This window comes from Arachis hypogaea, chromosome 13 (genome assembly GCF_003086295.3).
Source record: "Arachis hypogaea cultivar Tifrunner chromosome 13, arahy.Tifrunner.gnm2.J5K5, whole genome shotgun sequence".
NCBI lineage: Eukaryota > Viridiplantae > Streptophyta > Magnoliopsida > Fabales > Fabaceae > Arachis > Arachis hypogaea.
This window is the reverse complement of record NC_092048.1, coordinates 5,952,005-5,969,077: the sequence shown is the minus strand read 5'-3', so window position 1 is coordinate 5,969,077 and position 17,073 is coordinate 5,952,005. Positions and strand designations below refer to the sequence as shown.

Sequence of the window (17,073 nt, the reverse complement as noted above, 5' to 3'; positions counted from 1 at the left end):
AACGTATATTACTATATGCTTTTTTAATATAATCTGAATTCACCAATTTAGTAAAAGTTGGCCAATAACTCAAAGGTCAGTCCATATTTTTATTTTCATTTCTTCAATTACAAAAAAAGTAAAAAGGATTTAGCATTTTCTACTTCAAAATAACTATTGCATGACTATAAGTGGTAGATTGCTGATTAATATAGGAGCAAGCCAGCGGAATGTCTTTATCTTGAGTGTAACAGTTAGTTGAACATGGAGTCCTTTTTTTCTTCTTTTTTATATTGGTTTATAGCTTTATTGGATCAGTAATTGAAATTGGCCAGAACTTATAATTAATGTTTATTATCATTTTTTTTAATATAATCAGAATTTACTAATTTAGATTAGCGTTTGATTCTGAGTTCAACTGCTTCTTGAGTTGCAGGTCTTCTTGCAGAAGGGGAAACGGATCGGCCAAGGCGAAAGTAAAAGTGACGGCAGTTGGAAGTTGAGAAACTATGCAGTTTATTATCTACAATTCTTTAGAAAGCTATATCATTTGACATCAGGTAATGACTTTAAAAATTTTGACTCCAATAATATTATGTTTCTAATTCCAAGTTGTTCAAAGTGAGTTTATAATGAGATTTTTTGGCAATTTTAGAGCAAAGAGGATTACACGCAAAATATATATAGAGAGAGAGTAAAGATGATAATGTATTTAAAGAAGGTTACTCATGTACAATTTTATATTTAAATTCTATGTTTTTATCGTATATAATTTGTCATATTCTTATTTTTCTTCTTATTTTGACTATAAATTGTTTTCTTAAATTTTGAATGATTTCCTTTTTTATTATTAGCTTAGGTGATTGAATATTTACCTAATTTACTTTTAATTAATCTAAATTATAAATAAATACTTTGTGTAAAAAAATTTGTTATTATGAATAAATTGTTTATAAATTAGCTACAAGAGACTCTTATGATATAGCAATGAGATTAAGTAACAATTTAGATATTTAGAATAGTTTTACATTCAAGTGGATTTCTATTTTTTGTTATTATTTTCACTGTTATGTACTTATGTTGGACAACAATTTTCCTTCAAATACTATTTAATATACTATTATGGATTTATGATTCAGAATGCCGTGTATTTAACTATTTATTGTTTTTTAATCTATAAAAATAATAGATGGATGAGGACAACTTGGTACTAACATAAAGTGGTGACTGTGACCTTTTATAATTATGATGAATGTAACCCATGCATGTACAAACTAAAAGCACTAGATTTTTTTCATAAATTCATCTTCAATTAATTTTAGGTAAGCAATAAGTCATATAGCTTTTGTTGAGATGCTGATAAATCACGTTAAATGTGAAGGCTATTATTTCTTTTAGTTGTAAATTTTACATACGATGATGTAAACACCATCAAATATTTATTATCTGTAAGGGTGAACGTGAATCATATTAGATAGAAAAAGTATAGGAAATCAAGTGTGTAACCAGCCAAGAATTGAACAACTCAATTAATTATAATTATTAATAATTAATTTTAAATTTTTTAAATTCAAAATTTAAATAATTAAAAACTGATTAAGTAAATCTAATTAAAAATTATAAAAATCTTTTCCATTTCTTCCATATTAACCCATACACTCCAACAACAACACACACAGATTCTCTCTTTCACCGTCAGGTCCTCTCCACTCCTGCCCTCACGTAAGACGACCTCAAAAAATTTACTGCCGATAAAATCGTCGAGTATGTCAAGTCCGGCGTGGTCTTCGGCAACAAGTTATGAGAACGATAATAGGTTGATTTTTTAAGAAAATACCATGAAAATGATGCTTGTCCATCTCCTTGGATTTTGCTGTATTTGTGTTACTTCCTCTTTGACGCCGGGGCGTGACAGGTGGCGGAGAGACCGGAAAGACGGAGGCGGAGATGTTTTGTAGTTCAAAAGGGTGAGAGCCGTGAGGACTTGTTGTGGGATGGCTGGCTTTGTTGCTCGGACTCCCACTGAAAGCCAATAGTTTTTGGTCGGATCTTGGTCTGTGGTCAGCAGGACTGAGTAGCTCTCTCCGGAGTAGATGTCTATGTCATCCACCGTGAATGGTTCCACGTAGTTTCCATCGGCTTCCACCACCGTCACTTTGTACAAATACAATAATGGTTACATTACTTAATTTCATGTATGTATAGCTCAAATACTTATTCAATTCAAAAGTAGTGAAAGAAAATATGAACGAATAATACTGGATGTAAATTGAATTTATTGTTTTACATAGAGTTAATATTTAATTTGGTTATTGAAATTGAAATTTAAAGTCAAACTCAAATTAATCTCTAAAATTATAATTGACTTAATTCGACCCCAAAATTTATAATAATAACTCAAAGAAAAAGGAGTGATGGAGCACGGGCTGTTTTTGAACAATTACAAAAATATATAAAAAAAATATTTATTTAATATAAAAAAAATATCCTAATACTTAAAAAAAGAAATGTCCAGCTATAAAACTTTAAAAAACCCATATAATTCTTAAAAAAAAATAGAAATATCCACATCTATGATACAAAAAATTCAAAAAATATATTAAAAAATATCTATTTAGTATGAAAAAGAAACATCATAATGCTTAACAGAAGAAACATCCATGTATATTAACTTACATTTATTAAGACGGATTTCGAGAATCAATCCATTACAAAGTTGGCAGAAGTTGGCTAGACCCTAGTTGGTTTCCTAGCGGTACTCTTTAGTTTGGATCCAATCCGAGTTACACATTTGCGGATCGGATCGGATATCAGATATTTGATATATCCGCAAAACATAAAAATACTTTTTAAAAGCTTATTTTTATTTTGAAAAATCAATAAAATCTCTTTTTTTACTCTTTTAAACATGTTTACTTTTAAAATAATATTAATATATTTTTCTTAAATAATAAAAATAAAATATTATAATATATATGATAACTATTAGTTGAAAAGAAACATAAAAGAATATTTACTTATTTATTTATTTATTTTTACGGATAAACGGATATATGGATACCTACATAAAATCTGCAATGTGATCCTATTAGTGTGTGGATCCGATCCGATAGCCTTGCGGATCGGATCCATATCTGCAATTTTCGGATCGGATTCGGATAAATACCGTGGATATGCGTATCAAATCCGATCCATGAACACCCCTACAGTATTTTCTATGAAAATAAAAAAATATAAAAGCACAATCAAATATAAAGATATTTCATAAGATTTTTAGACCATTATACTATATATTCTATTATTTTAATTTTAGGTTTTATTTATCAATGTTTTTACAATTTAAACTTTGGAGTATTTATTTGTGATTTTAGACTCTTGGTATAAATCATGATCACTTTTTGCAAATAATATCTATTTTAATGGTTTGCTTACTTTGTAACTATAATATTACCCTTAAAGCTAAGTTGAGGCGAATGGTAATTATTTAAAAGGTTTGGTTGATACACTTGAAGATCTAAAATTTTATATTGATGATAGTTATATTATTGTATTGTCTCTAAAATCTATACAAAATTAAGGCTTATATATTCAATAATTACTATATTAAAAAATTTCATAGATGCTACAAATTTTAAAAAGTTATCTTTTAAAAATATCCCTAACTTTTAAAAGTTGCAAGTATAAAGAGTCCGTTTGGAAACTCCAAAAGTTACTTTCTTTTTAACTTTTGGTACAATTTTTTAGATAAACATTTAACTTTTTAAAAAGTTATTTAAGAGCTTTTGAAGAAGTTAAAAAATGTGACTTCTCTCATTTTTAAAAGCTATTTTATCACTCCTATTTAATGCACAACTTTAAAATAAGGACTTATATAATAACTTCCCAAACACAAAATAACTTATTTAAAAGTTGTTATTAATAAAAGTCCTTATATTTTAAGCTCATTTTTTAAAAGAACTTATTTAAGAAGTTTAAGCACATGAGTTTTTGATTTATCAAACGCAAAATGAGGTACCTATACTTTTGAAAAGTAGACGCATCTCTTCAAAAAGTTTTACCAAACTAAGCCTAAATCCGTTCAAAATTATATCTTCAAAAATTTCACAAATACAAAATCAAATTATTAAAATAAGTATTACGTTACATTATCATACGTTCAAATTCTTCCCGTGATAACAAATAGATCTGGACAATATATTATTATTAATGCATCAATTGATTCTTTTTGTTTATGACATAAATATAAGTTATTAACTTTAACTCAGAATATGATATTAAGGTCTTCAATAGAAGATGAAAGCGCCAGAGAACGAAAATAATTTGTATAATGGATCCTTAATTTAGGAGATAGAAAGCTTGCACATTGAAAAAATAAATATGATGTAGTACCTACACTACCTGAACTCTTAATTATAAATTTTGATGACTCAATTCATGCAATCGTTGAATTAAGCATGTTTAATTAAGGAGTAAGTATTGTTTTGGTCCCTAAAGTTGAGTGTGAAAATCGAAACCGTCCCTCATCTAATTTTCGATTTAAAATCGTCCTTAACGTTTTTTTTTCGTATTAAAATCGTCTTTTTAATTTTTTTGGACAAAAATACCCTCATCACTACTAACACAATTACCTCAACCACCACCACCACCACCACCACCAACACCACCGCCACAACCAGCACCAACACCAACACCAACACCAACACCAACACCAACACCACCCCCACCCACTACCACTCCATCACTATCTGCATCACACCAACCAAAACTCAGAAAATCAACATCATCATCGTTATCCTCATCAGAACCCAGAGCTCAGATCCAGAACTCAAACTTAGAAAAATAAACCCAGAACTCAAACTCAAAAAAACAAGAACTCAACTCAAAAAATCATCATCATCATCATCAGAACCTAGAACTCAAAAAATCATCATCATCGTCGTCATCATCAGAGTTCTAGAGGAGGCGGCGGCGATGACGAGGGCGAGGAGGAGGAGCAGAAACGGCTCGACGAGGAGGGCGAGGCGGTAACGACGAGGAGGGCGAGGCGGTAACGACGAGGAGGGCGAGGAGCGGCGTCGGCGAGGAGCGACGAGGAGCGGCGGCGGCGAGGACCCCTTCTCTCCCCCCTCCTCCCTATTTCTCCCCCCTTTCTTTCTCTCCCCACCCCCCGCTTCTCTGTATCCCTTTCTCTCCTTTCTGTCGGCGACGGCAGCTCCAAGCTTCGCCGGCGCCGTCCCCCTCCCCCTCTTCCCTTCCCCTCCCCTCCTCTCCCCATTCGTATACCCATTTCTTCCCTCCCTCCTCCCACTCGTTTTCTTCCCCCCTCCCAAACACACGTTTTTTTTTATAACTTTTATTATTAAAATAAGAATAGGGGTAGTTTAGGAATAATATAAAAAAAATTATTAAAAAGGACAATTTTAATACGAAAAAAACGTTAAGAACGATTTTAAATCGAAAATTAGATGAGGTACAGTTTCGATTTTCACGTTCAACTTTAAGGACCAAAACAGTACTTAACCCTTATTATACATAATTTAGAATTATTAGTTATATCATTGTGTTTATATTTCTAAGCTCAATAAATGTATATAACAAATATATTATTATTCAACTTCTATTTGTTCTTTTTATATTTTTATTTTTAATTCCACAAACTCAATCATCTACCCGCATATACGCGAACCTCTTGCTAGTAACTAATTAAAATAATACTAGTTGTAAAATTGATTTGTCACAAAAAAATAAAATAAAATAAAAAAGAACGTTCCTAGCTCGTGACTAACAAGTAAAAGTTTAATGGTGAAAAGGTTACTTTGCAGATATTGGCCCATAAATGTTTTGTTCAAATCAAATTAAATGAGATTAATTAAGCATAATCTTTTTTACATTACAATGTTTTTAATATCGATATATATTTTGAATCTCCCTTGTCCTTTTTTTTTTTTGTCATTAATCTCCATTGTCCTTTCAACAAGACTTAACCAATGAGAATGCTATATAATGAAGATGATGGATATTTTTTTTGGTCAACGATCAGAGATAGTTGATGAATTGATTATAGATAATGAGAAACAGAAGGGAACGAATAAAGGAAGAAGTCTCATAGAGGATTTTGCAGGTTTTTTTTTTTGGGATATAGTTGCTATATTTTTGGTGTGGAGGGTTTTGCTAATCAAGGCTAACATTTTGATTGGGTCCTAGGCCCAATCAATAATCGGTAACCCATCTCAACATGCTCCAGAAAATTAGAGTTAAATCGCAAAGCCCAACAATACCAAAAGTCCATGAAATGAAAGGTCACTGAAAAGTACCAAAAACACGTATCTTCACTCTAAATAAATTAGTTCTTAACAAACTAAATTAATTCTTAACAAACTTTTTATTCAATATTTTAATTCTAAAAAATTTTGATTATTCTAGATGTTTACGAAAATATCTCTCGTTATATAGATTGGTTTATTTATTACTTTCAATAAATTTTTAATTTTCGTATTGAACAAAAAAATTTAATAAATTTTATTATAAAACAATTATATCCTAAAAAATTATTAAAAAATTAATTAACCCCCTTACAAAAGGATCAATTCGTTTCAGAAATTTTTTAAATAATAAATTTTTTTTAAAGAAACAAATCATCTAATTTAAAGTTTATTTGAAATTAATTTAAGAAAAATTCTATGATACTAACAGTCAAAATAAACATAGCATGCGAAATATGCATGTTTAAAGAGGAGAGTGACATATGGGAATTTTTTTTTTTTTTTACAAATGCTGTTTTATTTCATTTTCTTTATTACAAAGCTAATTATTAATAATTCATGTTTTGAGTAACTCTTGGGCAATAACTGCTTTTGGTATTGGGTTGGAAAATTTTTTTGAATGACTAATAGGGGGCTAGATAACATTAAAAATAGTTGATAATAATACCCAAAAAAAAAATAGTTGATAATTTATTGACCTTTTTTTTAAAGTCTAGTTAAAAATGACTTTTTTTCCCCTTCCACACACCAAAAACTTTCGCTCACCGTGATTAGTAAATAGACAATTATACCTGTCCAAAAAAAAAAAGACAATTATACTTACGATTGCCAAAAACAAAAAATATAGCTATGATTGTTAGTAATACTTAATTAAGTTTTGGACTATATTATGATATCTTAGATTAATGTTTTGGATTTTTTAAAATAAATAAATTAAATATTTTATTTATCGAATATATAATTTAAAAAATATTTATTAATCTATGTAATATTATTTATTTCATTTATAGTGAAAAAAATTACACATACATGTATCTCAAAATCATATTTTTTTACCCTAAACAAGATACATGTTATTATTATTATTATTGATTTGCCATATACCTATTATGTTCCCATTGTAAAGGAGATCAAACTAAAAAACAACAAAAAAGGGTGTTTGTAGTATATTTTTAGTCTATTTAAAAGGTAATTAATATATTTTGTTGAAAATAATAAATATTTAATGATTTTTAATTATAAAACTATTAAAACCTAAAATTTGGATGAATTATATAAATCGATACGATCTAAATCGTAATAAAATTATATTAATTTAAATTTAAATAAATGTGTAATATAATGTAAAAATATATTGGTTTAATTTTTTTTTGAATTTAAATTATATTTTTTTAGTTAATAAAATTTTAAATTTGAATTAAATTCATCCAATCAATAACTATTCATAGAAATCAATAAAATTTCAAAACAAAATAAATTATGAACTGAAAAATAAATTCTTTCAAAATAAGTAGAGACATTCGCATGCACACATTACCATTTTTTAAAAACTTAAAATAAATAAAAATAAACTTCTATACTTATTCACCATAATTAAAATAAATGAAAACTATTAGAATCAGTAAACATTCTTAGTTTATAATCACGGTGAGAGAGAGTTTGGTCTTTGGAGAGAAACAAAAAAAAAAAAAAAAGACATTTTCAACTAGATTTAAAAAAAGGATCATTAAATCATCAACTATTGTTATCCGGTCCTTATTAGTCATTCAGACAAATTCTCAGCCCAATACTAAAAATAGTTATTGCTGAAGAGAACATTAATTAATAATTAGCTTTGTAACAAATCAAGTTAGGTTGGTCTAGTGGTTAGCTCACTAGTCCGCTTAAGCAAGTGTCGAAAGTTCGAATCCCGCCTTGTGCATGCAGCAACTCAAGCAGATTCTTTTCAATGAAAAAAATTGAATGTGTCAATTGTTTAATCTAATTCTTCATGCTATGTTTACTTTGGTAATTAGTACCATAAAATTTCCCTTTAATTTAAATGTTATCTCGAAATGTTATAATGCCCATCTATCGTTGTCCATCATGTATGTATATAGCTTGAGTGTGACCCACTACAAAAAACGGAAAATGTAAAAAAAAAAAAAAAAAAAAGAGTGATTATGAATTTTATCATGTTTTGGCCAATTACTTAAATTAAATGTAGTTGCAAAATATATTTTAATTTGTGGAAATGATGTTTATGATGGGTACTTTTTTATTACCGAGGGTTTAGCATGACCCTTGGATATCACTAAGGGTTATATAGGGATATATATGTCCATGCATATTATATTATTTATAAAGTCTGCGACTCAGGTTTATGGGAGGAATCTCAGCAACTTTCCATCTCCATTATTTAGCTACTACGGAGCTTTTCATATCCAATTGCTTTTAGGCTTTTAGTTATTGCGCAACACATATGATTAGTACCTTCTAATCAACTTATTTGATTTAGAAAATCTGTCCCGTATTTAGATTTATTAATAAACTTTGTATTATTAGACCCAATATCCTTGGAACTTTATTTTCTTTTTCTTTTAATCCCCATCAATATTATAGGCATAGCATATAGCCGCCACCATAAATATTACTTTCACAGTACATCTTATAATATTAATATAGACGCCTTTTTGCTTGGGTACTTTGGGTTGAAATAATTGTTAATTCTCACTCTTGATTTACATTTAGTTCCTGTAGAGACCGAAAAAGTAGACTAAATGCATAACCTTATTAATTGATTTTGATACTCCAACAAGTCAACAACCTTATTGATAACTGTAAGGATTTATTTATATAATTTAGAAAGAGTTTTAAGTGTATCGAGAACATTAATATTTTAGTTATTTTAATCATTGATTTGAATTATAAAAATATATATAATATATATTAATTAAAATAAACGGTTAAAACAATTGAAACACTTGGTATTTTTTATACACTTCAAATTTTTGGAAAAATTTTAAATATACTAAAAAATGTCACTGTTTCAGTTATTTTAACTATTGATTTTAATTAATATATATTATATATATTTTTTATAATTTAAATCAATGGTTAAAACAACTGAAACACTTGTGTTCTCCATATATTTAAAACTCTTCCAAAATTTTTTCTATAATTTAAACTATAATACTATTTATTAATTTATCGTGTAAGGAATATGTTTGTGACTTTCAAGACAATGTACAACCCGTCTGAGGCACTATTTCAAGAGTTTTATAAATATAAACATTAGATTAGATAATAATGTAACATTTATCTAAACAATTAATGCAAAACACACGGGTATGAGAGAAATAATTTTTTTTATTATTATTATTATTATTATTATTATTAGTAATGCAAAACACATGGGTACGCGAGAAATAATTTATTATTAATTATTATTATTATTATTATTATTTGTTGAAGGGAACAGAAAATCTCTGCATCAGAATCCTGAGCATAGAAAAAGACAGAATAGTAACATAGGTTATAGCTATTTAGGAAGGTCCCCACTGAATGAACCCCGTGAGGTTCACTAACTTTCATTGTTTTGTTGTAGTTTCTTTACTTTACTAATTATTTTACGATGGAGAAGTGTTTGTGTAAAAAAAAAAAAAATAGTATGTATAATTTATTTTAAAAAATTAATAAAAATAAAATGACATACTTTTTTTAAAGTTATCAAACTATTTATAAAAATGATATATATCTCTTTACTATTTTTTCTTTTTTCTATAGTATGCACCTTCTATTAGCATCATAGGTATGTGAATGCATGTGATAGTGGCTGGTGTGAATTGAAGTGTCAATCATATTTTATGGGATGAATTTTATGATGTCTATGAATTAATATTTAATTATCTTTTATAATAAATTTTATTTTTATATTTTTTAAATTAAATATTAAATTTTAATTCTTCTTAGTAATTTAGACATTATTTTTTAGGCATTCTAGCCATCACCATTTTATGGATGCAATAGTGAGTAGTGAGTAGTGACATTATTTTTCCAACTAAGGCCATGCCTTTAATTTGTACCTTCACAAAGTAATCCATACTGAGTTACTTAACGTTTAGGGAAAACTTTGTCCCTTTTTGTTTATATTTTTATTTGTTGGCTTGGTAAGATAGCAAGGACTTTGCCATTGTGACATCATATGTGACATGGCCTTCACTTAAATGGATTTGGACCCACCATATTTGGCCCATTAGCTATTAGGAATAGTGACTCATTCATTACCCTCCAACTCTCTATTATCCATAATTCCATATGACCTTTCCTATCTTCAAAAGTAGATTAACTTCGCAGCTCGGGTTTTTTTTTTTTTTTTTTTTTTTTTTTTTTTTTTTTTATAGTATAGAGAAAGATTCGAATCTGCAACCTCTAAGTGAATATCATTTGAGTTATAACTCCTTAGCAGTTTAGGGTTTATTTAGATGACAAACAACAATGATATATAATCAACAAATATTATTATTTTAGATCAGTATTTGGCTAACAGTAATTTATATTTATATTTAAAGATATTTATATATAAAAAACATATAATTTATATCTATATTGATCAAAATTTGTACACATAAAATAATATAATTTGTACTAATATTTTTAAAATTTATACACATAAATTAATAAAATTTATTTGTTAAAGACAATTTAATATTTATACTGCTCAAATAATAACAAAAGATATTAAAAACTGTTAGTCTCTTAAATTTTAAACGAGAAATATATTGTATTTGGGTTTAAATTTTACCAAAAATCGTGAATGAATCGTTAAATAGAGAATGTATGTGAGTATGAATATGTGTGTAAATTGTATGACAAAAAAAAAAAAAAAAACTTCCAAAAGTAGAAAAAACTCATTCGCTTTTAGTTTTATATCTGCTTTTCGTGGAATAATAACTTTTTTTTTTATTTTGAATTTTAAACGGTTGAGACAAGTACCTATCATTCACTACTTATATTAAAGATGTGTATGTACACCTAGATTGTAATTAAGGATACAGAAATACTATACATGTAAGTGTTTTTGTAGTCTAAGTTTAATTAAATTGGTATAAATTTAACAAAATAAATACGCGCATGTGTTATTACTTTTTTTCGCGCTTTTTTAGCATAATAATTTTTGTTGGATGGCACAGAAATTTATTGACATAGTATAGAAATTTTTATACATATCACAAATTTTTGCTGCAAATATATTTTGTTGGTTAAATAAGTTAATTGTGGTCTTTCAAAAATTTGTTGTGTTTTGTTGGACATATTTTATTAGTTAATAGTCAATGTTGTAAGTATGTAATTTTTTAAAAATTCATATTATGTATTAAAATTTATGTGTTGTACATCAAAATTCTATACTCTAAGAGATGAAGAAAATTAAAAAGACATCGATGATGATGATAGTAAAAGAAGATAAAAAGAAAAACAAACAAAAAAAAGAAATCAAACAAGAGAAGATGTTGAAAAAGCAACAACAGCTTGAAGTTGTTGAAAACGACGACTATTGTTAAAGAAGAAAAAGAAGACGACGACGATGTTAAAAAGAAAATACGCTAATCTAGCTTGGTTAGGATTTGGTTATTGAAATTACTTGATTGCCTAGCTATATTGTGAAAAATATATAAAATATTTATATTTTAAGATGTATTGTTTTATATTATCCAGCTCAGATTTTTTTTTTATCGACCTTTAAATTGATCATATTTTAACTCTTTAAAATTTCTCCTAAAATAAAAATGTCCGAGTTAGTATGATGCCTTCAACACAACTAGAATTTATTTATTTATTTATTTATCTATTTTTTTACTCTCTCAAAAGTGCATGCATGCATAATCTTATTTATCTATTTTTTAACTCTCTAAAAGTGCATGCATAATCTTATTATATCATGGCAACTGTAGAAAACTCGAATTCCAGAGGGATTAATTTTTGACTTGTTAGATTAGAAGATTCAATAAAAAAACCAAACATAATGAAAAGAAAAAAAAATGCTTTGATATTGGCTTACAGGTGACCAACTTCTTACCAATCCATTAAATTGGAAAAGACAAGATATAATTAAGCTTTAATCCTTACGTAATTTAAAATTTGAATTTAATAACCTTTTTAATTCCTTCAACACTTGATGGAAAAATAACCCTCTTGTTTTTTACACTCTCCTAAGGTTAATTAACATCTTGGAACATACATACATAACATAAATCTATCAAACATGTCGAAACAGACTAAACCATATTTATTACATTAAACTAAGTTATAATAATAATAATAATAATCTAAAATATGTCAACCTAGATTCAAACATATTATAGAAAAGGGAGGGCAATCTATATATTTTTTCTCCTTAGAAAAGAAAAACAAATAAGAAAATAAAAAACCTCTCTCATTACAACAAGCTAAGTAAGTGTATGATGAACCAAGAAATTGAAACCATGTCATGTGATGCGAAGTTGGTCCCCCCATGCATGCATGCATGCTTGCCATGCCAATGCCAATGAACACCCGATCTTGACGTTCCTGCATTCATTGGTCCCACGATAATGAAGATGCATCATCATGCATGTAAACACAAATTTCCCTTTGGATTTTGCTTATGTGGCATTATCATCATCATGGTCATAAAATTTGGAGCCTCAAATGTGAACTCTTAGTAGTAATAAGAGAGAAAGATGCTCTCTTATGATGATGTTGTTTAGGCCAAATTATTACAAATCTGTACAGAGATTGTGTCTCTCACATATCTCATATCTCACTATCCCTTCCCTCTTCTCTTCTCTTCTCTTCTCTTCTCTTCTCTTCTCGTTATTGCTGCTTCTTGTGTGCACACGTACACTTGGCTTGACTGTCCGAAAGAGTCTATACACACACACACATGAACAATTATTAACTATAAAATGTGCAATGTTTCTCTATTAATCACACAATTTCACTAGTAATACAACATATTAAGTTAATGAGTTCAATTTCTTATACTTATTCCAAGTTGATTCTACTTATAATTATAGTCCATAAACATAAACATAGTGTAACGTAAAGGGATAATTGATTTGTTTATGTGGGAGTTAGTACCTCAACTTGGTTTTGAAGTTCTTTGATGTAATCAACAGCCAAGTCCAACATGTCTGCTGTGTTTGTTTGCTGAAAAGAGAAAAGAGAACAGAACATTGATCAGTTATGGCCTCCACAATGCACGTGCGTGCAATAAGTCAAATATCTTACCTTGTCCATGTTAGGGACGAGATCCTGTAGTTTCCTCATTCTCTCACTAATTTTAGTTCTTCTAACCTGAGAATGGTAATTCACATACAAGACAACATCATTTCTTTGCTGCTTTCCAAGTCATGAAAGAAATTGAACAAAATTGAAGTATCTATGCATAGAACTATCCAATTTGGCATCTAAAACTTTTAAAAAATGAGTTCAAATAGTGGGATGTGAGTTCTACCCTCTCTGCAATGCTTCTTGGATGAGTAGCACAGCCCCGCTTGGCACGAATCTTGCACACGACAGAATCCGAGCACTGGAGAAACTTCTCAATGGCTGCTATTTCCGATGATGTGTTTGGCATACTCAACTGGTGAGCCAATGGAGCACCAGGAGCCTGGCCTGCTTCGGTCTGATCGATACAACGAAAGAATTTTACAACAAATCATCATGTGTCCTTGAATTTGCATTGCCACAATGTAAAACTATTTTACAAGTCATCAAGTGAAAATTACATATTAAAATTGTCTCATTATGTAAGCTAACTTGAGAGCCAAGTTTGTAACCTATATACCAACATTAACATAGCTATAAAAGTACTGTACCTTAACCTGAGTGTCGGCCACATTCGCCCCGGCAAATGGTTTCACATCTTCGTCTCTGAACCTTTTCCGACCAGCAATGTTGTCGGACATCATCGAAGAAGAAGAATCGTCCCAAGAACCAACGGTTAAACCTGACATAAAATCGCTGCTCTGGCTTTCTGCAAAGGCTTCAGCACTCTCTGGATTGTTTATTGTATTGGATGTGCTCCTGATTTCAGCTATTGGAGTCATTAGTCCAGAGGATGAAAAGGTTGGTGGATTCTTCAACCTCGCCACCGGAGAAAAATTTGCATCCTCACTAGTGTTGCTAGCAGCAGCTCCCATAGTTCCCATGCCTCTTAAAGCAGCATAGCCTGAAAAAATAAAAATAAAAACAAATTAGGATTGTTCAGTGTCATTATCATTGGATATTTTTAAGTGACAAAGTAAAAGATTATGCAAAAAAGATCAAGTCTAAAACTAGCACAAAACAAAGATACACAAAAGTCTAAGACGACAATAATTATGTTTTTCACTTGCTCTAACAACAAAAATGTGTCTATAACAGAATTTCACTTTTGGGTAGTTTTACTTTGACCCTTATTAATCCAATCTGATTTGATTTAGACTAATTGTCTCCAATTAGGATTATTTACAAAGACAATTCAACTTCACAAGATTTTTTTTTAATTATTAGAGATAATTCTATTCGAGTAATTTCATAATCTTTTTTCCCTTTATGGGAAATTAGAAAGGATAAACAAACAGAGAAGAAAATTTTGGTCTCCAAAAAAGATGGGAGGGGAAAAAAATTAGACATACCAACACCCCACATACTATACCCAAAAAGGAAAGTTTTATTTTTTATTAATGAAAATAAGAAAAAAGTTAAAATTGTTGCAGTACATACCTTCAATGTTCAGGTTTGAAAAGAATCCAGCAGGTGAACTACCATGCCTAATAAGATTAGAAGCATTTCCACGACCAGTTTTCATCTGATTCGGCAAAGGTGGTCTTCCTGAACTTTGATAAAAACTCTGAGTTGGAGGATTATTACCACTCAAAGATCCATAATTATTGTTACTCATACTATTCATCTGCTGCTGTGGTTGCTGCACCAATGATTCATTATTCATTGAAGAAGGCAAAGGCTGAGGCTGAAGGGTATTATTGGTATTAATGGTATTAATACTAATCTCTTCTTCCTTCACTTGCGAGATTTGCTGAACTACTTGTTGTGGCGGTGACAGATTTTTATTATTATTATTATTATTAGTAGTAGTAGTAGCAGCTGCTACTCCAAGTAATGAATCATCTTCAGGTTCATCATTTGCAAGGCTATTCATGAAGCGTGCGAGGATTTTCTCAGTTTCTGGGCTTGAAGGTTTGTTGAAGATGCTTTCGTAGAATTCCTTGTCAATGATGCTAGAAAAATACGAACTTGGTGCCGATCGGAACCTCGTTAGCCCCGAAGAATTGCTGTTGTTGTTGGTGGTGGTGGTGTTCATCTGCTGGTGATGGTGGTGGTGGTGGTGGTGGTGGTGGTGATCCAGGAACATGGGAGGGTGCCGGTGAAGATCTGACTCCATTTTTCAGCTTCAAAGCTTGAATCTTTTGATGATTTTCTTCACACCCAACTCCTCAGATCACACAAAACTTCTCACAATTCTCGCTTTCAGCCCAATTCCTGTTCATCAGAGCAACAAATAAATAAAACAAGGCCAAAATAAAATAAATAAAATAAAACATTTCTTTTTCTTATAAGAAGAAAGAGAATTCTAGAGATCCAAGGGGTAATAAAGGAAACTAAAAATATCTTATATAGATAGATACTAACTTGAGAGAGTTACTTAGAAGTTAGAACTATGAATTGTGAAGTATGGTGCCTCAAAATCAGCAAGAGATCAAGCAAGGGAACATGGAGAAACCAAAAAAATACAAAAAAGGAACAGGAAAATTGAATATAAAAAAAAAAAAAAAAAGAGGGGTGTGAAGGAATGGAAGTAATGAAAAGATAAGTTGTGTGGTTTGAATCACATAAGCATCAAAAAGTCATGGAAACTAACGGCAACCGGTTCCTATGTTCCTGTTCCTGAAAGTGAATCAATCCACTTAGTTTCACTGAGACAAGACCAATTGCAAAGTTGCAACAAAAGCAACATCTGAACATAAACTAATGAACATAGAAACAGTAAATGCTTTTTTTTTTATTTGGACCGAAGTATATAAGTATATAACAATAGAAAAACCTACCTCAATAGCTTCACTTGTTTTCTTTTGTTAATAAAAATTACAAATAATAAAAAGAGAGGAATTTGATGTTATTGGGTTTATCCTTGGAAGTGGGTTTGGTGGTGAATGGTGATGGTGGGGATAGAGAGATAGATAGATGAGATGGGTCTTGGGAAGAAGGTTCAAGAGAAAGGGGTGCAAAAGGATTATATAATAAAATGGCATTCCATTTTGCTGCTCCCAATCAGAAGTGAACACAGCCATAAATCCCAGCTATCAGATTTGGTAATGTGTTTTTTCTTATTTTATTTGGCTCATGTGGTTTTACCATAACACCCCTCCAATTTTGGGAAAGAACAAACAAGGATAAAGAAATAAAAAAAACAGAGCTAATCCTAAATTTAGAAGCAAAGGTGAATAGACCCAAATGGGAATGAATACGAGGTGAAATGACTTTATTGCCTGCCCCTAATACCACTCTAATAATACTGCGCCATCACCACCAACTGCACCATGACACTTTGAATTCACACACAAATTGCAATGCCGGATTTGGATGACATTATTACACTCACCTGCAGCAGTTTTGGCCTCATACACTCTTCCAAGAGTTACTTAAATGTCACTGTATTCATTCATTCACCAATCCTTTAAGCCTTTAAGGTTACCCTATATATATATGTGCCATTAATTAACTAGTATGTCGCTCACCTCTTATAATTTATATTACAGGAAATTTTGTTGGTGTTTTAAGAATATTCGTATTCAAGTAATTTTATTTA

General features: G+C 29.7%; 1 protein-coding gene across 2 annotated transcripts; it reads right to left on the bottom strand.

Annotated features, from left to right (window-relative positions):
• Positions 1–12,484: 12,484 nt before the first annotated feature.
• On the bottom strand, positions 12,485–16,742 carry LOC112736754 (transcription factor bHLH122). 2 transcript variants are annotated; one of them, XM_072211110.1, is made up of 8 exons: positions 16,313–16,571; positions 15,897–16,151; positions 14,970–15,746; positions 14,081–14,433; positions 13,717–13,887; positions 13,491–13,556; positions 13,341–13,409; positions 12,485–13,127 (listed from the first exon to the last, which is right to left on the bottom strand). In XM_072211110.1, the coding sequence occupies exons 3-8, from the start codon at positions 15,646–15,648 to the stop codon at positions 13,074–13,076; spliced, it is 1,392 nt and encodes a 463-aa protein (XP_072067211.1). In that variant the 5' UTR covers positions 15,649–15,746; positions 15,897–16,151; positions 16,313–16,571; the 3' UTR covers positions 12,485–13,073. The 2 variants fall into 2 exon arrangements, with proteins under 2 accessions (XP_072067211.1, XP_025642125.1); XM_025786340.3 differs by lacking the exon at positions 15,897–16,151 and having other exon boundaries at positions 16,313–16,742.
• Positions 16,743–17,073: the final 331 nt, after the last annotated feature.

Excerpts from the sequence above, each read along its gene's own strand:
- LOC112736754 (XM_025786340.3), bottom strand. The coding sequence starts at position 15,648 with ATGGAGTCAGATCTTCACCGGCACCCTCCCATGTTCCTGGATCACCAC. Across the intron at positions 13,888-14,080 it reads TGGCCGACACTCAGGTTAAG|ACCGAAGCAGGCCAGGCTCC; the intron begins GTACAGTACTTT and ends TGTATCGATCAG. Across the intron at positions 13,410-13,490 it reads TCGTCCCTAACATGGACAAG|CAAACAAACACAGCAGACAT; the intron begins GTAAGATATTTG and ends TTCTCTTTTCAG.